The following is a 26,085-nucleotide window of genomic DNA, read 5'->3' on the forward strand; positions in this document are numbered from 1 at the left end:
GAAAGAAGTTTGTTTTAAAAACATATGAGTTAAGTATATTTTGGGAGTAGTATTGAGCACCGATATGGGAATGCGAGTTCATATTAACTCAAGGCTCCATAAACCATGTAGCCATCATGGGTAGTGAAGGATCATACTTTTTAGATGACTCTTTAAGATGTTTTTAGCATAGACTAGTGGATCCACTTAGTTAAGGCGTTCTATATGACGGCAAAGTATAGGACAGTTCTGGCAGCGTGGGCTAGACGTTGTATCACTACTTAGGCTCATAGTGGTGGTTGTCAGTTAGAGAATCTCCCACATAAACTATTTTACTTTATTATATGAGTAAAGTTGAGTTTGTTATTGCATTTCCTTTAACGAACTAAGTTGTTTTCCACTGTTTTACAAGCTTTTTATATATTGCATATGTTTATTGCTTTATATTGAGTCAAGTTATTCAGGAGTTGAGTAAGGTCAAGCTAAGTGTTTCTTCAGATTCTTTTCAAGCCTATGTTGTGTTTAGCATTCCAACTCGCATACTCGTACATTCAATGTATTGATGTCAGTTGTCCTGCATCTTCTTATGATGCAGACACAGGTAACCAGGATCATCACCCAGCGCCTCGTTGATCCAGTTGAGCACTCAGAGTCAGTTGGTGAGCCTCATTGCATTCTGGAGGACTCCTTTTATTTTGCTTTCAGTATTTCATTGTTAGGATGATCGGGGGGTCTTGTCCCGACATCCCTCGTTGTTTTAGAGGCTTTATAAACAATTAGTAGTTCAGTTGTCTTTACATTATCATTTCATATGTTAAGACTTGAGTTGCCATTTTGGCCAAGTTGAATGTTGACTTTTAAACATTCTAAGTTATTTTATTTAACAGTTGAGTAGAGATGCATTGAATCCTTGTATTTATGCTTTTAAGTCTTTCGCTGAGTAAGTAAGTCAGGCCAAGGGTTCGCTTGGGGCCAGCAATGGTTCTCGAGTACCAGCCACGTCCGGGGTGTAGGCTCGGGGATTGACATATTATACAAAATTACACTATACTAACAAAAGTTATATGAATTATACAAATGTGTGAATTATACAAACTCGAAACTCTAGCCCACGTAATTATCACTGAATGTTGGTCGTGAGTGGTAATTAACTAAAACTATATCTATGATGACTAATTAACTAGTATATGTTTGCTTAACCACGTAATTTTCCCTTATCGATTTGGTATTAGTTTTTAGTATTGGGTTACCCAATAACCCATTAAGACGATAGTAATTTACTACTTTTCCTTCATAAATATTAAATATTAATAATTTGACATAACTAGACACTATATCGGTACTTTACACTATAGTCTACACACTTCACACATTACAGTACTTTTACTTCACATCAGAAATTTCAGATAATGTTTTGGTTGTAACATGTAATTGTAGCCTTTGTACTACACCTACTCTTATTGATGCAATTTCTCATTATATTTTTTGTTTATCTATATCAAAGCATTTCAGCTACATTGTTTGTTTCATTGTATCGTGACTAATTGTTAAAAGAAGTGAGAAGTCATGTATTTATTTTATGGACATTTTCTTATTGGGTACAGCGAAAATCGAATCGTTAATGACCAAAAACTGATAACAAAAAATATTTTATTAGTTTGTTATTGATTTAGCATATTTAAAAACTGAAAAAGATAAACTGAACCAATAATACATAAAACCAAACCGAACTGACCGATACACATCCCTGAAAACGTATTTCTCTCAAAAATATCAAAGCTTAAAGAAAGTAAAACAAAAATAATTTTCTCTACACTGCTAGTACATTTTTAGTAGAATATTTAGAAGTTACATTGTGGTTTAGGAAATATTACATAGAATATTTAAAATGTAAGATAAGGTATTAAAAATTTGTCACATTTCCAATTCCAAGCAATTTTTCCTTTTTTTAATCCAAACGCCAAACCTGCAATCATCATACAACATTGAATCACTAGGAATAAACTTGTAATTAATATGATCAACATAGCTAAAAACATAATATATATATGTATTGAACCTGAATTTTTCCATCAATAGAACCAGCAAATATCATTTCTCCATCTTTATCCACAGCTAAAGATGTTATTTTACTCTGTCCACCACTTTTCATCTTAATACAAGTCATCTTTGTAACTCTTTCTTGCAGCCATACCTCTATATTGCCTGATTTTGTCGCGGAAAATATCAAATCGTTGTTTACTGCTAGTCGTTGGATGTCTGAACCGGTTGAAAGTGTTCCAATGACTGCCTTGCTAGGGAGAGTAAATACCTTCACGAGCACGTTTATTGAAATTCACAAATCAAATGTTTTTTTGTGACTAAACTTGTGATCAATGAGAAAATGTACGTGTATTACCTTTCCGGATATTCCATCAACTAATGAACCACCAGCGAATACAACGTTCTTTTGAACTTGGAGGGAATAGATATTCTGTTTTCCCAACAACTTCTTGGCACCAGCATAAAATGTTGTTGATGTTTGAGTGCTTAAATCAACTTCCTGTCATGTGTTTAATTTGCTTATCAAAACTGAAAATATTTGGTTTTCAGTGTCATGTCATTTGTCTCAATCAAGAATATGACATCAATAGAGGAATGTAGGGAACCTCTGAAATGCACAAAGTATTACTCTCTCTGTCTGTTTTTTACTTGACACGGAGTTAAAGAAAGTCGAGAAGACTTTTTAATCTTGTTGTTTTAGACTAAAGATATGTAAAATGCACCAGAATGCCTTTTAATCTTGTGTAAAAGAAAGTAAGACAGACAAATTGAAACGGAAGGAGTACCTGGATACTATAACCTGTACATCCACAATAAAGCTTATCACCCATAATGGCAAGGCACTTGACATATTTTTGGAAGTTAACATGCTTGGGAACCCCTGACCAATTATATACCTGTCAAATTTGAGGTTTGGAAGTTAACATGCTCAAGGTTTAGTTTACTGAAAAAACATTTATGGTTGTCTTAGATTAACAAGTCTCGCGTGACAAGAGAAACTCGTGTTAAAAGAAATCCAAACTGCTGACCTTGACTCCTGTTGCTTGAGATGCGAAGCATGCAAAATGAGTGTTGGCTATCAACTCAAGCACCGGCTCTTTCACATCATGAACTTGAAGACAGTGGATTTCCTCTTGATTTATAGTCCAAACCTACAAGATTTTGTAATGGTAATGAAGCCTTTTAGTATTCAGCATACCGAGCATAACATGTTCTTAGGGATCGATCACTGCAAAAGGTTTGCTCAGCGTTGTACTGTTAAAATCCTTAGTTGAACTCTGGTGCTTCGTTTAAGAGATTACGTACAAGGCTATGTTTTAAGAATTAAGCATTTCTTAGTCACTTCGATTAGACTTGAACAGCACTTGGTGCTAGAAGGAGAGCTTACCCGGATTGTTCTGTCCAATGAACCACTATACAGTTTATCACATGAAGATGACACGTAAAGACATGTAACCGCCTTTGAGTGCTCACGAGTTTCATGAATTAACCGAGGATTTGTTTTTCCAGTTTCCCATACCTGAACAAAGAAAGATATACATGTTGGAGAAATGTAGCAGCAGATGATCAAAAGGAACTATGGCTGCTTACTAGGAAGGATCTTACCTTAATGGTTCCATCGGAATGACTACTAATTAGCCGACCTCTTATGTGGAGCAGACAAAGAACTTCTCCATTCATCGAAACATCCATCTCAGGACATTCAGAATAACACCATAGTTCTGCCTGTAGTTCTTACTATTAGAACATGTAAAAGATGCATAACTATTAATTAAGTACTTACTAGAATAGAAGTCACTTACAGCATCAATGCATGGCAAGTTCATCAAGGTTTTCATTATATCACTGACTACTGTTGAGTACTTTTTAAGTTTCCTCAAGTTTCTGCATAAACATTTCGCGTATATTCCCAGTTCGCTAAGTGCACCTTATAACATAAAGACCAACCACCAGTTATGAGTAAGATCATAAAATCCTGTATATGTACTAGCTAAGTAGTCAATCCAGCCTTACCTAAATCAGAAATAAAGCCTCTCAAAGCAAGAGCTGCCAAGATCTTTTCCTCGAGGTTCTTCGTTGACTGCAGCATCTGTATAAATTGCTCAAGCAACGACTTACGAGCAATATCTCTAATTCCAGTATCGGGAAAACTATAGAGCATGTGAATAAGCCATGTTGCTACAGTAAATGAAGATTTTGCTATCTCCATGGAGGTGCTTGTAAGGCATTCCTCTAAAGCTTTGAATATTAATCCTTTCTCATGACTGCAAAGAACAAAAGCCATTCTATATTCCCAAGAACTCAGTGCTTTTTCTTCCTCTTCCTATATACCATATGTTCAGTTAAGATTACTACTTGCACAGATTGCATAATAATAAGCCAAATGGCTGAAGAACTTCATACCATTGTATTTGTGATGTCATTTTCACCTGCTCTTTGTTTCTCTTCTTTAATCGTAGCATTATACCGCTGATTAAATCCTGCAGTCTTGAGTAGCCAGGCTTCAAGAAAGGACTTACCAGAGTTAGTCACATGCCCGGAAAGAGATAACAAGGCATCGAGAGCCCTGAGCTGAGACGCAGGAAAGTCCTTTTCGTGAAGTGCTTCAATCAATGCTTCTATTGACTCTTCACGGTATATGCTCATTTTTCGTGGCTCAACCAGAAGGTCAAGCTGCAGAAGAAGAGGAGCAATGGTAGATTTCTGCTCCATTGAAGCCATCTGTAGACAGACAAGAAGAGTGTGCATTGTACTAAATGCTCCCTCATCCTTAATTATCTGCAGAATCTGGTTGCACAATGTTCTCCTGAAATACAGTAAAAAGAACAAGCATATTTCATGAGTCCAAATCTAGAGGGATCACTTTAGGATACAATATTTAAAATTCACTTTCAAAAACCAGATAAGCATGTACTCCCTCTATTTCAATTTTAGTGTCTTAGTTTGAGACTAGATCCGGAGTTGAAGAAAATAAGGAAGACGTTAGTATCTTGTGGTCTTAAACTAAAGATGTGTGAAATATATCAAAATGTTATTTGAATCTTGTTGTTTAAAAGGACAGTAAGACACTTAAATTGAAAAAAAAGGGAGTATTATAAGCAAGTCAAAGGTGATTTTTATAAACTAAAATTTGAAAGAATAGAGTCATGTTTGTTTTGAATACCTGCTTAACAAAACTAACTCATAAAGAAGTTCTATGCATGTTGCCTTCACGCTATCGCTTCCAGTGTGAATTAACTCAAGAACAGGAGATAACTCAATTCTACTAGCTATTGTATTTCTGCAACTCTTATCAGCCCGAATACAGAATAAAAGTATGCATACAATGGACTCTCTTCCATTTTCATGTTCTAGGCACTTTAACAAGGCAGGAATACCATTTCCTGATATAATCTGCATAGCATTGAAAGATCGGTCACTCTCACCTCCTCCGGTTATAATTTGTTCGAGCAACACAACAGCAGCTTCCTTTGGTCCTATTGTGAACTGGAAATCACTAGAATCCTCATTTCTGTTTGATATAATCTGAATAAGAGAGGGTACAAAATTATGAGCTGAAAGTTGAGAGAATGATGGCCTGAGTAGGTAGATAAGTACTGCTGCTTCAGGAAGACCGTCTTTCAGTAAAGTAGCAAGGCACTCAAAATCCGAGTCCACACTTGTGAGGATCTCGCCAATGCTATCATCTGCATACAGTAGCTCAGACAAGATATAAATTGTCGTCTTCAAAACTTCTCTCTTTATGGAAGCTGATAATACCTCTACAAGTCCGTTCACTATTGTTGGTGCTGATAAATAAGAGTGAACTCCTTGAGATTCAAGTTTCGAGTCATTCCATATCTTTGATATAGTCAATATGGCTTCTTCACATTCTTGTAAGTCCTCTGAAGTGCAGAGACATGAAACATGCGGTTTTAAGCCATTGATAATTGCTTCAGTTGCTGCTTGAGAAATTACACTAGTAGGTGACACTGATACAGCTGCTCGCATAAATCTTCGTGATCTTTGTTCCACGATTTCCTCTATCCTCCGATGATTGGGATGATTAAATGTCGGAGATGGAGTAGACTCAGATGATCTCTCTCTTGAAGACGGAATGTTTAAATAGCTTCGCGGTGTTTGAGAGTATGAAAACTCTTGAGCTAGATCAGGGTGCTGTTCCCTCCAAGAGGTTATCAGTCTCTTTAGGACATAATTGGTTTTAGGAAGAGTAGCTGCAGATAAAGACTGCCTTGTAATGGGGCATGTTGTGTTACCTCTTTTTATCCATTCCTGGATGGCTTTCCCTTCATATGTTTGACCGGTTTCAAGGGTGACGGGATCATTGAATATCTGTCCAGTTATTGGACAGACAAAATCTTTTGGTGGCCTTGATGGAGCAGTCGACTTCTCTGACAATGGGAGAGAAATGCAGCTGAGACTTCCTTCATCACTATTATTCGGAGAGCTGTCATTGTTCGAAGAGATTTATAAAAATTCGATCACCTTCTATATCATAAACTAGAAATGACTTGTTCAGACATACCCTTTTTCTAAGGATTGACTAAGGCTCCGCCTTCGATCATTTCTTTTCCCCACAGTTTCATTCTGCACCTGCATGTGTAAGCAACTATCATAGCAAGTCTCGGAACCATTGATAGGAAAAAATCATTTAAGTAAGGATATGAAACATACTGTCCTTTCTTCATCTGAGTCTGCAGAGTTAATTTTTAACTCTTGGGATAAATGCAAAGAATTAGACATGGAGGAGTCCTTAACACGTCCAGACAAGAGGCGTAACACAGGTACACCTTTTCTCGAGGGGGTGTCTGATTTTTTTGGTGAAGGCTCTTGTGAATAAGGAGTTTTAGGGGAGTCCATTGAAGGGAAAGCCTTGGGAGATTGCTTTTGGTTTATATTAATTTGCTCAACTTTCGACCTGGCTTCTACATAGAATGACCGGTTTTCTTGATTCCTTTTATTTGATGCAATGTGTTCATGAGGCTCAGGTTCACAATCTTCTTCATCCTCTTCAGGAATTCCTTTCTGAGTATGACAAGAAGAGCAATACATTAACTTGAATAAACTCCGCAAATTATCACCAATTCATAATGTAACAAGATGTAGCAAAGATAAAGGCGAAAAAACTAACTACTGGATCCCAAGTTGTGGAGTCCTCCTGATTATCGGACGATGAAGAAGTCATATTCAATCTGCTAGAATCCAGAGTAGAGAGCAAAATGATGCATTTTCTTTATAGAGTTCTCATAAGCCATAACAAATATTCAGTAACTCCTAGTTAATGGACCTTACCTCGACTCTCCTTTTGCATTCTCCTTCACTCTCAGAATAGGTGTAAACCCGGCACTCTTAGGCAAGATTGGGCCAAATTTGACATAATCAGGAATTGACCGGCGTACTTCATGCAGCGGAGTCATCGGTGGCTCAGCGATAGGCAACAGAGGGATTACCTTCTTTGAAGTTGCAGAATCATAGTTTATGCAGTCCTTATAGTATTTTGCATAAAGCCTTGTATTGTCATCCAATGATTGCCCATAAAGCTGCTCGAGTTTCTGCATTTTCTCGGCTTGATCAGGCCTTACAGAGAATATCAAAGACTCATTAAAATCATGATCAAAATCCATAGTGAAAGACAAGTCACTGGAATCAGGAATAACATCCATCACTATCCGATGTCTCTCCTCCGAGTACCACCCTACAATTGAGCTCATGTGTGGAAGAAACAGACATTTCCAAAGCTCAGGTGCAAAATCTATCCGCGAGAAGAAAGGATCAATAACAAACATCTCCAGGATATGAAGTACCATATTGTTAACGTTGTTTCTCAACTTCCATAAATAAGAAAGGTTCAAATGTGCCCAAGCAGATAGATAGAAATTAGGCACCCCTGCAGTTTTCTGGCTAGAATCCAACATAGCACATACTTGCAACATTTTTTCCGCGTAATCTAGTCTAGCCATCTTAGTTTCAATGTTTGATGTGTTGATTGCCTCTTCAAGTGCATCAATTCCCCAGTCCAAATTAGCTAAAACTGCTTGATCAGAGTATCGAACTTCTGTATCTTTATCTGAGCTTCCATCTTCAGCTGCTAACCTCTCAGCACATTGTTCTTTATGCGACGTTCTTTGTTCCTTGTCAATCAGCCTATCTTGAATGAAACTTCCTACAGAAGTGATCAAGGACCTAACTATATCTTCCTGATCCATTTCAAATCTATAATTTCCAGCCATTTTTCACGCGCCAATCAAATGTATATTCACAATTATATTGTACGATTCAAATTCAATAGAACGCGATCCAGATACTTCAAGCAAAATCAAATGTGACAATATCAGGAACATGAGAATTGAGAAAGCTAAAAGCTAAACAAAAACATTCAAGACTTTATCAAGTGCATGAGAACAAATACATTTGTATGGTAAAACTAGTACATGTTAACACTGAAAAATGAAAACTACAAGTATAAAATTATTAAGCCTACTAGTATTTTGTTTATGTATAATATTCAGCAAACATGTAAGTTTTTGATTGTTTATTTGTCTAAAATTTGGAAAGAACTAATTACAATATGACAATTAATTTGGAAACTCCAAAACCCTCTATCCTCAAGTTCAAAAACACTTGGTATGTATAACAAAATCCCGAGCTAGGATCGAACACGCGATCTTAAGAAATTAAAGTTTTACTACACCTTAATTATTGCGATGAACCTTAAGCTTATGTCAAAGATATGTCAACACTAATGAAACTAAAAGTAATGGACCTATCTATACATTATAAATTTCCGAGTCACTCGACACCCGTCGAGCAAGGATAGCTCCAACCCAAGATATATATACCTCCTTAAAAATGTGATATTAGAAAATAAGATATATTACCTGCTACAATATGGACGTATGATATATTGTGTGTGAGAGATATACCTGGATTTCATCAGAAGATTTATACTCATCAAATATATCAATCTTTTGTTTTTAGATCAATTAAGTCAATTCCTCAAAATCTACAACGTAAGTCCATTGTTAACCAGAATTTTAGAGACAGAGTTAGAAAGCTAATATTAGAGAAATTAATTAAACTAATATAAGTAATTAAATTAATAGCAGACGGCCGGCTTAATTACAAATCTTTTTCTTGCTGACATACATTATGTATCAATCAATTCCAATATAATGACATGGTCAACATATTTTTATACTATACTCATATTTATGTATTAGTTAAAAAAATTTTAAAAAAAATACTATAGTTTAAATAATAATTGTTCCTTTAGTCTTATAGAGAAGACAAAAAGGTATCTAATGTTTTTGGTTTGTTAGTTTGGATCGTATCTCGTCTTTTAATTATTCCACTTTCCACAGTTGCCTCTTCAACTCTCTATCATATCATATTAATTATAATTAATCGAGTTCTCTCGTAAATATTTTAATTAATGTTCACATGATAGGTATATAAATGCACTTCTTGTTTGTCCATTAAACGTGCCATAGTTAGGGTACTTCAATATTCTAGATTTGATATGATAAATTGACCTTGTTAATCTAAATGTAAGCCCATTGATTGTGCATCTATCACATTAAAACATCCAACTAGTGTACGTTAAGAATTTTAGACCAATAATATGTAGCACTATCTTTGTATAATGATTATTTCTAAAATCTTTACTAAGAGATCAGAAAAGAGAATCGATAGGACAGGTGCGTGGACGAGGTTGTACGAGATGACAGAAATAATAGTTGGTACCACCAGTGGCGGAGGGAGGATTTTCATCAAGGGGGTTCAAAAAAAATTAATCACGTAAATAATATCCACAAATAAACGGGTTGGATTAAACGGTCGAATCAAGAAGAAAAGGGTTTTTTAATATTTGACTTTATAATTAGGGATTAAACTAATAAATCCTAAATTCCCAATCAGCATTTTAATTTTTTGGAACTAAACATCGTTTTCTGATTGCATTATTTATAAAAAAAAAAAAAAAACTAAAACGCCTAAAATATAAGCTGATAAAAAAAATGCCTCTGCTCGGATTCGAACACGCGACCTCGCGTGCAGCAGAGCAAATTCCTGAACCCCCAACGCCACTGAGCCACGCCTTTGGTGTATGTTCAGGGGGTGCAATAATGTATATATATACACATATATTAAAAATTTAATCTTATAAATATAGTGTAATTTTCGACCAAGGGGGTTCGGATCCCCCTTTGTTCAACGTAAATCCGCCCCTGGGTACCACCAAGTCTATATATTGGTCTTAGTACGTTAGGACCCTTTAATTGGAGCTTTCTCATTGTCTAACACCTTATTATTACTATAAGCTATAACATATAAATAATTTATTTCCATCACTTGTAAAGACATTCTAACCTTCAAGAAATACAATAGCTCTACTTTTCGCCTTATACATTAATAAGTTTCCTTTTGTTCGCTCATCTCTTACTCTACTCGTTTAAGATCTCTTAATATGTGGCCTTGGCCTCGATCATATATATTTAATTGTATCATTTTTCTGATAAACACTGAGCCCAAGTCTACATTCCTATAATGTTTAAGTCTGTGTAGTGCTATACTATTAAAAATACTTAAATTTATAATTAATTGGATGATTAAGAAAAAATATGAGCATTTTGAATTGGTAATTATATTCAAATGCGATTGAATTATATATATTCTTGGTTTAATATTGAATATCGAATAGAACTGCCAAAGTAATTTTTCCAAAAAAAAGACAAAGCAACAATAATACAAAAGAAATTGCATAATATTAAATTTCGTTAAAAACAATTTGAAATTCTAATTACATTTCATACTACGTACGGCCACTAAATAGTCTTAAATGACGATGTATATAAGAATAATATAATTACGTAATTAAAGAAGTACGAAATTTGTCAATTTATCATAATTCATTAAATTGAACTATTGATAACTTTATTAAGTTTAATCGATAATTTTAATTTTAAATTAATCATTAGGTGACTAAAGCGAGACAGTCAAGCTAGTTCAACCAAACTTAAGTCAAATCGTGTTAATCCAAAATAAATTTTTGACCAAAACATAGCTAAACTAAATATAGGTAAGGTAAGCCTTGAGCCAACTTAGGATAGAATAGGGAAATCTAAATATAACACTATGTTATATACGATATAAACTGATAGCCAAAAAAATAAAAATTACATGATATTAAAATGTAAGGGGAAAAAATCGACTCATTGCCCATGCCTACTTTAGGACAAGTGAAACATTTGAATCAAATTTAAGTTACCCTTGTTTTGGGTTCTTGGCCTAATTATAATCTAATGATTAATATGATTTATTTATTTTTACAATGCTACTTGACCTCAATTAATTAAATTATGAAGACTTACCTGAGCAAATAAATACTTTTTCTGCTTAAGAAAATAAACTACACTAAAAATTCACACCAACAAACACAACTTTTAGCGGGAATAAATATATACGTTCATAAAGAGTGCTAAAAAATTTATCGGCATTAGTTAATTGTCATTAGATTCTTTGTCGATATAGACTTTAGGGACACTTATAAAGACTACTAATTATCGCTAAAAATATATACTAAGCAAAATTATTATCGCTAATTAATTACTGAGAGTGAGGTTCAATGACTGTCTCGTGTGTAATTAACTCTCCAGCCATAGTGAACAAGTAAGAAAGGAGTGACAGAACGAAATCGCTGAAGATCAAAAGATCTATACTTTTAATCACCAAAATCAATCAGAACCGTGGGAGGAAGAGAGGAAAAGGGATCAAAATGTCCCATCAATAAAGTTCGGGCTTTTCCATTCTTCCTCCCCCCCCCCCCCCACTCACCCTTTTTCAATAAATAAGCCCCGCATATTTCTGCTGACGAAGGATAAGAGTGCGCCCCTGCCGATACACTTCCATACCAAGAAAGTAGTGGAGAAGGCCCAAGTCTTTCATATTTTAATGAGCATGCAAGAACGAAAGAAGAGCAAGTATTCCCAGCTGCAAGGCAAGGGAAAGGATAGGAAGAAAAGTAGCCCTTTGACACATAGATCACCTAGAAACTTTAAGATAATTAATTAGGAACATAGTATTAGAGTCTTATCTTACCCAAGAAATTTAAATAAGATTTCAATAATTTAATAAAAAAGTAAATCTCACTAAATCCCCTTCTAAATTTTTTTAGATTTGAGAAACACTATCTTCTTCACCTTTTGAAATGGATAATAAACCCCTTTAATTTTAAATTTTATGTATTTTTAAAAGGTTATAAATAAACATTTGTCAACTTTGCGCAGTCTCAAAAAGTGAAAAGAAATATTGGTGCAATAAAGGTGGTGGACATATTTTTCCAATGCCAAAAATACCGTCGGCATCTCAACTATTTTTCTTGTTCTTTGTGCAAATACTTTTCAATCTAAATAGAGAAAAGGAGAAACCAAATTTGTTTGGCCTCTCTCCCAATTTATACTAAACTTCTTTTTAGTCGATTCCAAAAAAGTAATATTTTTATATTTATTAATAATTTACCTTTAAAATATTCATTTTACTTTTAATGAAATAATTTATAGTCACAAAAATATCAATAATAAATTGTAGATCACAATTTTTAAAAGTATTTCTTTCTTAAACTCTATGTCGAATAGTTGTTGTGCGTTTATGTGGGACACTTTTGGTGACGAAAGAACCCTTTTGCCAAAAATAATACAAGGAATGTATGGAGGAAATTAAAACCAAAGTGTCGGTGACAATGGCTTGAGAGCATTAGTGGAAAATGAAGTGGTCCCTTTGGTTTTTTTTCTCCTTCTTGTTTAGTGTTCGGAGTTCACATTGGAATCTCGATTAAATTTGAATGTACATTGCAGGGCCCATTTGGGAATAGCGCTCCCAACAGAATTTTCTCCATATCCAGGACTTGAACCCGAGACTTTAAGTTAAAGAGTACAACATTTTCATCAGTGCACCACAACTCTGGTGGTCCCTTGGGTTTTTTATTGGTGTACAACTTCACTTTTCATCAGTATAGAACTCTGTGGTTTATGTTGAAGGTGACATGATAATTATAATCTATTCATAAATCATATATATTATTTTGATCTTCCAGTATATGACATCTTTCATCATCTGAAGCAGACATAAAAATGACAAAACATGTGAGGAAATTTAACATGATAATGACCTCCACCAAGAAAGGAAATTAAAAGTACTGAAAAATATCATAAGCTTTTGTTGAGAAATTCAAGGGAATTACATTACAATAATTCTCAATTTGACGAGCTTATTGAATACAACATATACACTTCAAGTAAAGGGTCATGAGTTCTTGATTTTCTGATTGAGAAAAGAACTGACCTGATCTTCTATCACAAAAACTTGCACATCAAAATGTTATCTAGTTAAATGACTAAAAGGGGAGGAGGAGGGCACCACCATAACAACCTCTCATCCAAAAACCCCACCAAATAATCCCAACCGACCTTCGAGTTGAAGGCAATGAGTAAAAATGTAAGAGACACTATACACAAGAATCATAAACGGGAACGAGTATGATGAAAATTGGATTGGTTAGTCAAAGCTTGATGATCGGCTCCACCTCCCTCGTAAATAGTCCTCTAACGAGACATTGTGCTCAATGCTGCTTATTGAGAGAGAATCCTCTTCAACACCGAGCAATGCAAGGTTAAGGTGTGACCGGAGATTAGAATGTGAAAAGGTGTCATCTTCCAACATATCGGCTCCTTCCATGCCATTTATTGGTAGCTTTGTGTCGGATCCTTCTGAACCATTGACTTGTAACCTTGCCCACTTGGTTGTTTCATCATCGCCTTTGAGCAGCTTTGAAACCTGCAAATGTCAGGCGTGTAAACACTAAGAGACTTCTATATCTAGACCTATATTGACGAGACCATGAGAGTTGAACAACATTGCATCATGACAAGTGCCTCAACTCTAATGCTTCACGCTTGATTATTGCTAATTTCAGTTAGAAGCTAAAAGGATTTGTCAAACATCATGTGCCTGATTTCTCCTAGTTTTTGCAAAGCCAGAAACAGCAGAATCAGCAAGGGGATATGACTTACAATGCTCATTTGTGGCCGAGCTCGTGGAGCACGTCTGATACAAAGGGCAGCAGCCAGCACCATCCTTTCTACTAGTTCACAATCATAATCAGAACTCAACTGTGGGTCTAGTAATTGGGCATACTTCCCACTAGTTAGAATTGGCTTTGCCTGCAAATTTGGACACTTGATGTTGTAGTTAATGATACAAAACCAACTTAGTTACAAGCTAATTAATGAATGAGCATGCAGGACATACCCAAATAACCAGGCTCTCTTGGCCCTTCGGACAATTGCTACTTATGGGCTTTCTTCCTGAAATAAGCTCAAGAAGTACTACTCCAAATGCATAGACATCAATCTTGTCATTAACCTTTCCATACATGAAATATTCCGGAGCCAAGTAACTGCAGCAAAGCACATTTAAAGGGAATAATACATCAGATATTTTTCTATTCAATTTCTCTTCGAACAAGTCCACATTGTTTTATATGATAAGAAAGATTTAGTTTTCATCAAATAATCCTACAAAACAAATCATATTCTCTTTCACCAAGTTTGAACTCCCAAGAGAGTCAAAGAAGTTACATACCCGAAGGTTCCAGCTACATCAGTGCATGTAATATGAGATGAGGTTGTTGTTGCCCATTTAGCAAGTCCAAAATCAGAGAGCTGAAAAAGGAAAAGGCCATTTAAACTGCTAGCTACATCAAAGTAGCAATCTTTATCCCAAAGAAGACGGGAAATAAGCAACAAAAGAGTAAAAGAGCATTACCTGAGGCTCAAAATCATCACACAGTAGTATATTTGACGATTTTACATCACGGTGGATCACTGGTTGATCATCTCTGCCATGAAGATATTCTAGTGCCTCGGCAACACCAACAGCGACTTTGTATCTCTCTTTCCACCCAAACGCGAGTGGATTCTTATTAGTACCTAAATGAACAACCTCCTGAGTCAAAAAGATTGAAGAACGAAAAAATTTCTATATTTGTTCATAACTCTAGTTCCACTTCTAGACAATATTTTGCCTCTAAAAATGCAAAGTATAGGACGATATAGCAGTAATTTTGACTGGTAAAGGGACAAAATTTTGGAAAATGTTATTAGCATACCATGTAGGTTCTCTTCAAGGCTTCCCCTAGATAGAAAATCATATACAAGGATAAGGCGGTTGTCCTCAAAACAGAATCCAAAGAGGGAGATTATGTTTTTGTGACTCAAAGCAGTAATAATCTCAATTTCCAAAACAAACTCTCGCACTGCATCTTCAGATTGCTTTAAGATCTTCACAGCAAGTTCTTTGCCATCAGGAAGACAGCCTTTGAAAACCTGACTACTTCCTCCTTTACCAATAATGCTCTCTGCAATCATGAAAATGAATGTGAGACAACTATAAAACATGCACTTTGAGACTTTTTGTGAATCTACAACTGAGAAAAGCACAAACCTGAGGAAAAGTTCAAGGTTGCCAAGAGAAGTTCCTGGAATTTAAACAACCTACACGTTGCAGAGTACTTCTCATGAAGTCCATCCAGTTCTCTTGGTAAGGCTCTTGGAGAATTTTCTGGAGAAGATTTCGAGGACGTTGTCTCGTGATTGACAGGAACAATTGCACCACTTTTTTCGTCTAGTGCAGGAGCTAATCTTTCAGCATCAGCAGAGTGTAGATCTCTCCTGTCTGCATCCTCAATGCACAAAAGATGTCTAGTCGGCAGACACAATGCCCACTGAACAACAGAGAGTTTTCTTATTGACAAAGTGTCTGCAGTTTGTCGATTTGATAAAATGGCCCGGTGAAGCAATGGCCAACCAGGCCTCACTTCAGGCAAATCCTTTATTAGCAATGTAATCGAACTAGATCCTGACTCCTGGCTTTGCACAGGTACTATTGCCATTGAATTATCATCATGATTGTTGTCTGAAGGCTCTTCATCTGTTTGGGTACAAGAATTATCAGGCAACAGACAGTTGGGTGAACAAACTGAACAGTTCTGTCTAAGGGAATTCTCTGCTGATGCAGAAGCAGCTTTCAGTAATGCCTCACCCAGAGTCTGATAACCACCTTCCCTGCAGGAATTTGTTGGCCTCAGCCCAGTGCTGTCATTTAATACTTTAGAGTTCTTAGTCAGCGTCCGCTGAATTACACTAAGCAAACGATTCCCATGGTGATGTTCAAGTTCTACATATATGAAGCAGTCAACAAAAAAGATAACAAGTCAGTTTCGATGAATTACAGATCCTGCTCAATCAACCAAAAACACAAATGCATGCCAACCTTTTGAACTGGCATACGATGCTAACGAAGCCTCCCTTTGGAAAACAATTTTTCCATTATTAACAGCCAATACCGAACAATCTTTTGGCAACTTTCTAGCACAGTACTTTGCAACTGAAGCTGATGATCGTATAGTATGATTAGCAGTACCCACTATAACATCTGTTGCTAAGTAAGCATTCGCCTCACGAACAATAATTTTTCGGATAGATGTACCTCTACAGATCTTTAACTTAAGATCCACCTGCAATGGTACCGGAAAAAAAATATCAAACTTTCGATTCAGTAAGACATCAACCCTATGAAGCAAACTAACAAAAACACTTCATGACGCCCATAAGATCAACTTTCTTGTCCTTATTTATGACAATAAAATCATCATAAAAGGACCAAAAAATTAATGCTTCAATATTTCCATCCACCAACAATGTCATAATCCAATTCAACCCCACCCCCACCGCCAAATAAAACTTATCATTCGGGGTTAAAATGCTGAAATTGAGAGGTTATTTTTACCTGCTTGAGATTACAGAACCCTTCGTAAACTGCAAGAACTGAATCGAATGCTTTGACCAACGACAACAGTGAGGATTTCCCATCACGATCTACAATTTCTGTACCAGAAAACAATATTCATGAATTAAAATCCTCACAACCTTAATATAGCACAGAAATGAAAAAAAATGAAAATGGAAAACAAGTAGAGAAAAAAGTTCTATATTGGGTAACTCAGAAGACGACAAAAATTTCATTCACCATCAAAAGACGACAAATTTCACTGAGATTGGAAAAGGGGGAATGTACCAAAACTCATAATTTTCTTTCAGAAACAGTGAAAAACAATCCCAAAAAAACATATACTAATTCCTTTCAAACAGAAGCAAAATTTCAAGTGTAATCATGTCAATCGTTTCGAGCTTCAATTTTGAAAAAAAAAAAAAGAAAGGAAAACTAATCTCAATTTCTTCGCGAAAGCACAAGGAAAACATTTTCCAGAACAAATTCAGAGAAAATGATTCATTAAATTTTCCAAATTCAGTTTTCAGAAAAGCGAAAAAAAACTCACTCCAAAGTTTCCCAATTTCAGCTCAAAACAAACAAGATTATAACAAAAATTACAGCAAAAGAATAAAAAAAACAAGAAATCATTTCATTTTCCAAAATAATTCAACAATCTAAAAATCGAAAAAAGAAATTCGATTCCGAACGTCTAGAAAATCAAGAAGAGATACCTACCATTATTGTTCAAAACATGAAGAGCAATAACTCGATCACCAGGTTGAGCAACTTTAACAAGAGCCCATGTTAAAAGCTCTCTACTTGCACCATCAAGCTTCATTCCAACAACAACAGTTCTGTTACCATCTTCTCCGGCAGAAAGAAAACACTCAAGCTGTGTCATTTTATTCTACTACTACTCTTTTTAGCGCCGGCGGGATGAGTTTATTCAAGTAAAAGGGGAAACGGTATTCATATATAAGCCTAAAATTTAGCGATTGGTTAAAAAAAATATTACTTTTATTTTATTTTTTTGGGTAGAAGAGAAGCAGCAGAGTTTGTAAAGTTAGATAGAGAGAACAAATGGTGAGAGAAAGAGAAAAGTGTGTTTATTTGAAGTAACAATCATGACTAGTCTTTCTTGTTTGGTCCACTTTAGGGTGTTTTTTGCTTTTGATACCAACAAGTTAAACCGCCCATCACCCCACATTAAATACGCAACTCAACTATTACTAGCTCAACTATTTACTATTTGTTTTATTTTATGTAGCATCGTTGAATTTAATATAGTATTAAAAATAGTTTTAAATTTGGTGCAAATTATTAATTTAATCGTTGGATTATTGACAGTCTTTTACTTGACTATCTAAGGTTAGATATATCGTCAATCTGTTATGATATAATAAGTGGTCTCAAATTCTTACAGGAGTATAAGACTCTTAATAAAAAGTTAAGAAAAGTATTGAAAACACATTTAAACTTGACGAGAATTTAGGGGTGTATTTCACTCATGTTGCAAGATCAGATGTGCATTTAAGCTAAATTAGTCGAGTAAACGAGTGTTTTTAAGGCTATTGATTTTTCAGAGATGAAACTAATAATTTGCGTCAAACTTATGGATGTTTTCAATATATTTTTTTTAGATATTTATGTAGTTATAAAAAATAATTATTTTTAACTATAATTAGATAATATTTCCTATAGACGGAAAAAAAATATCACATAAAATGAAAAAGAAGGAAGTAGTATTTCTTTGTTGTTATTGCCTATGTAGTTGGAACTAGGAATGTTTTGGAAGAAATAGTACACCCAGTGGCGTAGCTAGAAATTTCACGAAGGGTATCTAAGAATTATATAAGCAAAAAAAAGTTGATGAATGGGTGCACTGAAAAATTCAAAATCGAACTACATAATATTAATATTTTTTTATGAATAGATGTTCTAAAATTTTAAAAATCAAATCGTGTGATATGTAGCTTTAATATTTGTGTTTAATTTAATATGAAGTAAATTAACAAAGTAAAAAGAAAAAAAAGGAGAGGGTGGGGGGAGGGGGGGTGTACGAGGTCTACTTAATGAAAAGAAATAAAAAATCAAATTCATTGAAAATTCAATTAGCTTTATTAGATTTTTATGTTATAGATTTATAAGAAATTTACTAACTATTACCTTAGACAATTAAAGAAATAATAAAATATGAGCTCTTTTAAAAATAACCACAAAGATAAGTAGCTGCAGGGATTCGAGAACCTGCGCGAATGACTTTATAAGAGAGCCTCCAACCGCTGAACCACAGTAGCTTATTGTGACAAGGGTGTCCAAAATATTAAATTTAACCATTTTAAATAGAATTTTACTTAGGTGTGCGATATAATTTTCCGATGAAGGGTGTCCAATTGAACCCCGAAGACAATGTAGCTCCGTCTATGAGTACACCCCCATTGGGCATTGTCCCGATTTAGTTTTGATTGTTCATTCTAACATGAAATTATTAAATTTTGAAAAAAAAATTACATATTTATAAATGTAAAAAATATTTATAAATTATATAATTGATAATTTAAAATATTTAAAAGATATATAAAAAAAATAGTAAAAAAAATTATTTGAATTTCGAAATTTAAAAATATCACATAATTTGGAATGGATGGATAAATCATTTTTCTTTGCTAGAATTTAGTAGTAGATATTGGATTAGATTTTAATCAAAAAATTGTATTAAAAAGATTTCAATTTCTACTAGTTTTTGGTTGTTGGAACTTTTCCTTATAAAACTTTAAATTTTTAAGATTTTAATTCGTTTGCAAATGTGTTTAGATTACATTTTAAATTTATCAATAACTTTAAGCGTTACATAAGAAGTAGATATTCATAGGTTGTCCCACTCTAAATTTTATTATATGGTGTAATCAAATTAAAAGTAAGTCTTTGGCATGGACATATGTAATAATTAATTTAGTGATATAATATTAAGAAGAAGAATTATAAGAGGAGAGAACATCTCTATCAAAGTATTTATTTAATTGAAAATCAAATATTTAAATACCGAACTAGAAATCAAATCTGCTATATGAATTCCAAACAATTATAAGAGGAAAAAAAATGGAGAGTTATGCAATTTTAATATTATTAAGAAGACCAAATCGCATATTCCTTTCTTTTCCTAATCCATCAAGTGGGATTTTATTTAGTCATATTAGTTAGATTATTATATAATTGGATTATAAAATTCACACCTAATTATAAGTTAAACAAATACTTATGCGATTCTTTTTTCTTGGAGATCAACAATCACCAACTTTATGTTAATTAGATTTTTATAAAATAAGTGTTTCTGGATAGACTCTTAGTTCTAAACACAATATAATTCAATAGAATGATATTAATTATTCATTCAAATTTAATAGATTGCTTCCGTTTTCTAAATATCAATTTAACTTTTTCTTAAATGAGTCTTACAAAACATTGTTTTCTTATGATTTCTTCACTTTTAATAAGTGATTTCGGATTGTCTTGAGTATTAAAAAGAATCTAATTAGAAAACATTTTTTATTATTATTAAATAAGTCTTACAAGGTATATATATATGACGCAAATTTAAATTAATCAGAATTTTAATACGATACTTGTGGAGAAAAAAAAATCAAAAGTTAAAAATTGAAGATGAAATGAGGCCATCAAAACAGGTAACAAAGATCAAAGATATTGGCTGAAGTTAATTTACAATCATTAAGTAACAATCTTCCACAGCTCTTTTTTACCAAAAAGTTAACGTCTATTGCAATGAAGGTGTTTGTCGAGGGTATTCTGAATAACGCTTGCATCTTCTATATTACTATAGTTATTGATATAGAGTTAAATAATGTTTTTTTTCGGATATTGTTATTGCTTCTTCTATGGAAAAATGAGTCCACGCGACCCATGGTCCGATGGCCTTCTACCTCCACGCAACATTGTTTCATCAGGCTTTCGCCTATTATAAAAAAAAAAAACCCACTACTACCTCCCGTAGGAGTTTGGACTGTGTCTCAGTTTCAATCTTATTGATTATCCTTTTGAACCAGCTATTGATCATCACCTTGATAAGCTATTGTCTCATCAATTATTTAATCAGACGTGAGCTACATATTAATATATTATTATATTAATTAAAAAGTTCATAATTAATGCCACACAAAGTAAACAATGCCTTTTATAAATATCTTATTAACAACAAATAGCAGCCATTAACAAATCTTGACTAATCTTTGATAGGCTTAAAAGACTAGAATAATATAAACTATAGAGTCTCTTTCTAGTTTTTCTTTTCATAATTTTTTGTTCCATTATTGGCAATGATACTCTCACCTTTTGGTGAGAGTTAGAAGACATGATATGATAATTTTAAGCCTACTTAATTTGTACAATTACATAGTGGATTATCATTAATTAAATTTGCCAAAAGAAAATGATTTGTAAAATATGTAATTTTGATATACTCCCTCCAGTACATAATATATGATGTTTTTATTTTTTATATTTAGTTCAAAATAAATAATATTATTTTAGATAATTAAGATCAGGTATTAATTATTCTTTTTCAAATTCACTATTTCTTATGTAGAAAAGTGGATTTTTATACAACTAAAAGATTATATTAAATTGGTATTGTTTAATTAAGGATAATTGAGCAAAAACAGGGATAAATCGAAGGGTGTACTAATTAAGAAATAATCATTATTTTCTTAGCAACTCCACCTATAAATGTAATACTTTCTCCGTCAGCTTTACTTGTTTAAGTTTGACTTGACATACTTTTTACTCTGTCTGTCCCTAATTATTTTTCTACTTTTAAATTGGCACATCTAGTAAGAAAATAATGATTGACATAGTGAATTTATCATTTTACCCATATTAATTATGAAGTAGATGAATTAAAATTTAAGAGTTTCAAGAAGTTCTACATTTTTCAAAGTAATTAATTGAAGGTTTAATAGGTAATTAAAAAAAATGTTTTTTTTTATATTTGTCAAATGGACAAGTAATTAGCGACAATTAAAAAAGAAAAAGTTGACAAGTAATAAGGGACATAGGGAGTAATAAACCACAAATTAATTGGTAAGTTTTTTAAATCACTCTTAATTAGTACTCTTTCCTTTCGTATTTATATGTTCTCTTTACTAAAAATAGATTTCCTTAATACTCTCTTTGTTCCTATTTACTTATCCATTTTTCCTTTTATAGTTGTCCCTAATTACTTGTCCATTTTGACAAATCAAGAAATGACAAAAAAAAAATTCCTATTATACCCTCAATTAATTACTTTGAAAAAGGTAGAACTTTTTGAAAATATTAAATTTTTAATTCATCCACTTCATAATTAATAGGGGTAAAATGGTAAACTCGCTATGTCAATAATTGTTTTCTTAATTGGTGTGCCAATTTAAAAGTGGACAAGTAATTAGGGACAGGGGGAGTACTCCTTTTGTCCTACAATAGTGTGCAAAATCAATAATAGACAAATATTGTTGGACAAAAGGAATATTGATCATTTCAAGAAAACCAATACATAAATAACACTGTTTTTGTTATTCTACCCTCGAGAGTTATTAGTCTTGAAAGTATGAATTTGACCAACATAGTAAAATTAAATGATTAATTAATGTTCATTGGTCAATTTATTGATCAAAATAAATTAATTTATGTTCATTTATTGAAAATTTGACTTCAATAGAATTATACTAAATAAGAGTACAATAGCAAACTTACCTAGTTTCTTAAGAGACGAAAATTTTAAAATAATGATATATAAATAGGAACGTGGGAGTATATGTCATTTCTCAACGAGTGAGAATGTTAAATGGCATAGAGTAATTAAGAATGATATAATAAAAATTACCACTTTATTTTAATACAATGAAAAAATAAAAATAAATAAGTAAAGATGAACGGACGAAGAAATAAAAAATAATAGTGTATAAACATTGACGAAGTCATACTTTAAATTTCCGTTCAATGCCCTATTATTTGATTCGTCTTTGATAGATTAATTAAACGAAAATTAGCAATTCATATTAGTTGCAAATGTCCTTATCCTATAAAATACTCCCTAATTGTACTTTTAAAAAAAACATGGGAGTGAGGGGGGGAGGGGGGGAGGGGAGGGGGAATAGGGAGTGAGATTAATAATTTATTTTTAATAAAAGATTGTTAGATATTTTATTTAGCAGTATAAATTTGGAAAAAAGAAGAAGAAGTAACCTAATGATATATTTCTTTTCTTTATATTTTACGTGTATAATTAAATTAACTTATTATATGTGAAATAAAAAAAAATCATCAATGTGTGAGCTCACTCATACTGTCGGTCTTAAGCATAGATAAAGGAGGAGAGTCGTCGAAGATCAATCAGACAACAACCTCACTATACAGAGTTGGATTCAAAATTTGAAATGTATGAGTTTTTATAATTATCTCAAATTAATTTACAGTAATAATTGAGTTCATGATCAAATATTTATAAATTTTAAATACATATATAAGGTATGAACAAAAATCACAAGACTCCTGGAAGAAACCCGTAGATAAAGGTAAAAGTAAAATATCTTTTTTTTTTCAAACTCCACTTATAAGATTACGCTAAATTTATTATTACTATTATTGTGTTTGTGTATATTAATTAAACTCAATATAACACTCTTTTGTTTTCTTTAACCTGGATTAATAGTAGTATATGAAGTAACAACTTTTGTCCCTAATTTTGAAGATAGGAATTAGGCGAAGAGGCTTTGAATAATGATAAAATTATATCAAAATAAATTGCTTATATCATGCGTTTTAAAAATACGACTCTCCTTCAAATCAAATTCAATATACATAATATTTCGTACTTCGAGTTATCCTTTTTAGGATGGAATGAGGGCATCAAAACAGGTAGTAACAAGTAAGGTCCACAATCAAGTATGTTGTTAATGATAGTTAGTTGAAATTAACTATCATTAAGTTATAAGCTTCTTTTAACCACCAAAAAGACGTGAAGTCTATGTCATGTACGTCACATAAGTAATTAAAAAGTCACCACTTGATCCCACACAAAATAAATAATGTCTTTTACTTTCTTAATTATCTTAAGAAGTACTCTCTCCGTCTTTAATTATTTGTGTAAATTTTTCTTTTTTATTTGTTTATTTTGACAAATAAAAAAATGATAATTTTTTTTACGTATTATATCCACAATTAATTAATTGATTTTGAAAAAGATAAAATTTCTTGAAAATCTTAAAATTTTAATTCATTCACTTTATAATTAAAAGGAATAAAATAATAAATTCGTTATGTCAATCCTTATTTCCTTAATAGGTATAACAATTCAAAAATAGACAAATAATTAGAAACATAGGTTATTACCCAACCTTGACTAATCTTTCAAAGGTTCAAAAGTTGGCATAAAGTTTCTTTTTTCCTTCGAGTGGCCAAGGCAAATGGCAATGGTACTCTCACCTTTTGGTAAAAGTTAGGGGACACAATAAGCGTACTTAATTGTACAATTAATTAATTTGTTATCATTAATTGGGAGTTACAATTAGAATGATCACATTTTCCCAAAAAAAAAAAACGCATATTACATGATCAACTATAGTTATCCGCTATTAATTTGACATATATCTTAAGAAACATTAAATAAGGAAAAATAAATTTGGCCAGAATTTGGCTAGAATGATATTTTACCTATGTTATTTTACCTTTTGAACATTTTTACCCTTTTAACTTTAATATCTTTTAACTAAAAATGGAAAAAAGATTAGTTTATTTTAAAATTAAAAAAATATTATAGATTTTTTAATTTTGTAGCCAAATTTTGGTCAAATTTTCTAATCATTTTGCATTACCCAAAAAATATAGATAATATTATTTTCTTTGTCCCTATTCACTTGTCCATTTTTAACTTGACACACTTATTAAGAAAATATTAATTGACATAGTGAGTTTACCATTTTACCCCTATTAATTGATAAAATTTCAAAATTAATTTACTCATTAAAGAGGTTCTACCTTTTTAAAAAACATTAACTCTCTAAATAAATTGAGGGTATAATAGGTTAAAAAATATATATTATTTTTTCTTGATTTGTCCAAAATAACAAGTAAAAAGTCAAAATTGGGCAAGTCAAAAGGGACGGGGAAAACATATATGTCATGGTTCCTTACTTCGACAAGGTACATCTAAATTTAAATATATTGAATTCAATGTTTTTGAAAATGAATTAGATACTCCATCTGATCCTATTTACTTGTCAAATGTTTCCTGATTAGATTTTTCTTTTCACTTGTCATTTTTGACAAATCAAAGAAGTACAATTTTATTTTTTCTATTATATCCTCAATTTATTAAAATAGAATTAATGTCTTTGAAAAATATAATAAGTAAATATATTTGAGATTTTATCAATTAATAGGAGTAAAATGACAAACTCAGAATACAAATCATTTTTCTTTTAAATAAGTGTGTCAAATAAAAAATTTACAAATAAAAAAGAAAGGTAGGAAATAGTACTTATGCAAAATTTAATACCTACTTAATTCACGTCCAATCAATTATAAAACGACCCCAAGATTGTCCGGTTTTCAGATAAAATTTTGCAAGAAGTCACACAAGATTTTAAATTAGTTGCAAAATGTATACTATACTTGTTTAGTTTCATTTTTTTTTTCTTACTTTTCTTTTAAATTTATTTCAACAAGAATATCTTTTTTTTTATCAATTCTTTAATTTCTACTTTTCACATGTCATATTTAAAATTACAAGATTAAAAAATATTTTTATACATATATATTCCACATGCCTATCTTTAATTTAAAACTACAAAATTTAAATTTTTTCTTTATTATACTTTTAACTTTTAATCAAAATCAAACAAATAAATTAAATAAGAGAATATTATAGTATTATTTTTTCTCTAAGCACAACATAATCATTTAGTACTTTGAATTTCTTTTTTCTTAGAGACTATAATAATAGATAATATTCTCCAATTATAAGTGGGACGAAAAGATGAGTATTGCAATAAAGATGGTACGGTTTCTACTAAAATTGGTGGCCGATTGGGCAAGAAGTAATGTCATAGGCTGTATGATTGATAACAATTATAGGCATTTTTCACATATTTGACCCTTAGTGGCGGAGCTAGAGTATAATTTATAAATTTGATTGAATATAATAATTTTAGTTTATTTTTGTATTTATTTTAAGAAATTTATTAA

At 32.4% G+C, this 26,085-nt stretch overlaps 2 protein-coding genes across 5 annotated transcripts; both read right to left on the minus strand.

The window, feature by feature from the left end:
• Positions 1 to 1,792: 1,792 nt before the first annotated feature.
• LOC125833809 (putative E3 ubiquitin-protein ligase LIN-1) lies at positions 1,793 to 8,253 on the minus strand. Of its 4 annotated transcripts, none has more exons than XM_049512981.1 (15): positions 7,315 to 8,253; positions 7,157 to 7,214; positions 6,697 to 7,047; positions 6,548 to 6,615; positions 5,186 to 6,469; positions 4,426 to 4,828; positions 4,036 to 4,345; positions 3,825 to 3,949; positions 3,628 to 3,747; positions 3,410 to 3,541; positions 3,051 to 3,173; positions 2,808 to 2,918; positions 2,378 to 2,521; positions 2,039 to 2,290; positions 1,793 to 1,945 (listed from the first exon to the last, which is right to left on the minus strand). In XM_049512981.1, the coding sequence occupies exons 1-15, from the start codon at positions 8,250 to 8,252 to the stop codon at positions 1,928 to 1,930; spliced, it is 4,437 nt and encodes a 1,478-aa protein (XP_049368938.1). In that variant the 5' UTR covers position 8,253; the 3' UTR covers positions 1,793 to 1,927. The 4 variants fall into 4 exon arrangements, with proteins under 4 accessions (XP_049368938.1, XP_049368936.1, XP_049368937.1 ...); XM_049512979.1 differs by having other exon boundaries at positions 7,154 to 7,214; XM_049512980.1 differs by having other exon boundaries at positions 7,157 to 7,217.
• Positions 8,254 to 13,231: 4,978 nt separating this feature from the next.
• LOC125833810 (protein kinase STUNTED) lies at positions 13,232 to 18,020 on the minus strand. Its single transcript, XM_049512982.1, has 10 exons — positions 17,584 to 18,020; positions 16,864 to 16,961; positions 16,348 to 16,591; positions 15,520 to 16,251; positions 15,185 to 15,433; positions 14,842 to 15,005; positions 14,659 to 14,738; positions 14,326 to 14,473; positions 14,088 to 14,237; positions 13,232 to 13,851 (listed from the first exon to the last, which is right to left on the minus strand). The coding sequence occupies exons 1-10, from the start codon at positions 17,747 to 17,749 to the stop codon at positions 13,573 to 13,575; spliced, it is 2,310 nt and encodes a 769-aa protein (XP_049368939.1). The 5' UTR covers positions 17,750 to 18,020; the 3' UTR covers positions 13,232 to 13,572.
• Positions 18,021 to 26,085: the final 8,065 nt, after the last annotated feature.

The sequence above is a fragment of the Solanum verrucosum genome, unplaced genomic scaffold (assembly GCF_900185275.1).
Source record: "Solanum verrucosum unplaced genomic scaffold, falcon-dt-bn FXZP01000108.1, whole genome shotgun sequence".
In the NCBI taxonomy this organism is placed as follows: Eukaryota; Viridiplantae; Streptophyta; class Magnoliopsida; order Solanales; family Solanaceae; genus Solanum; species Solanum verrucosum.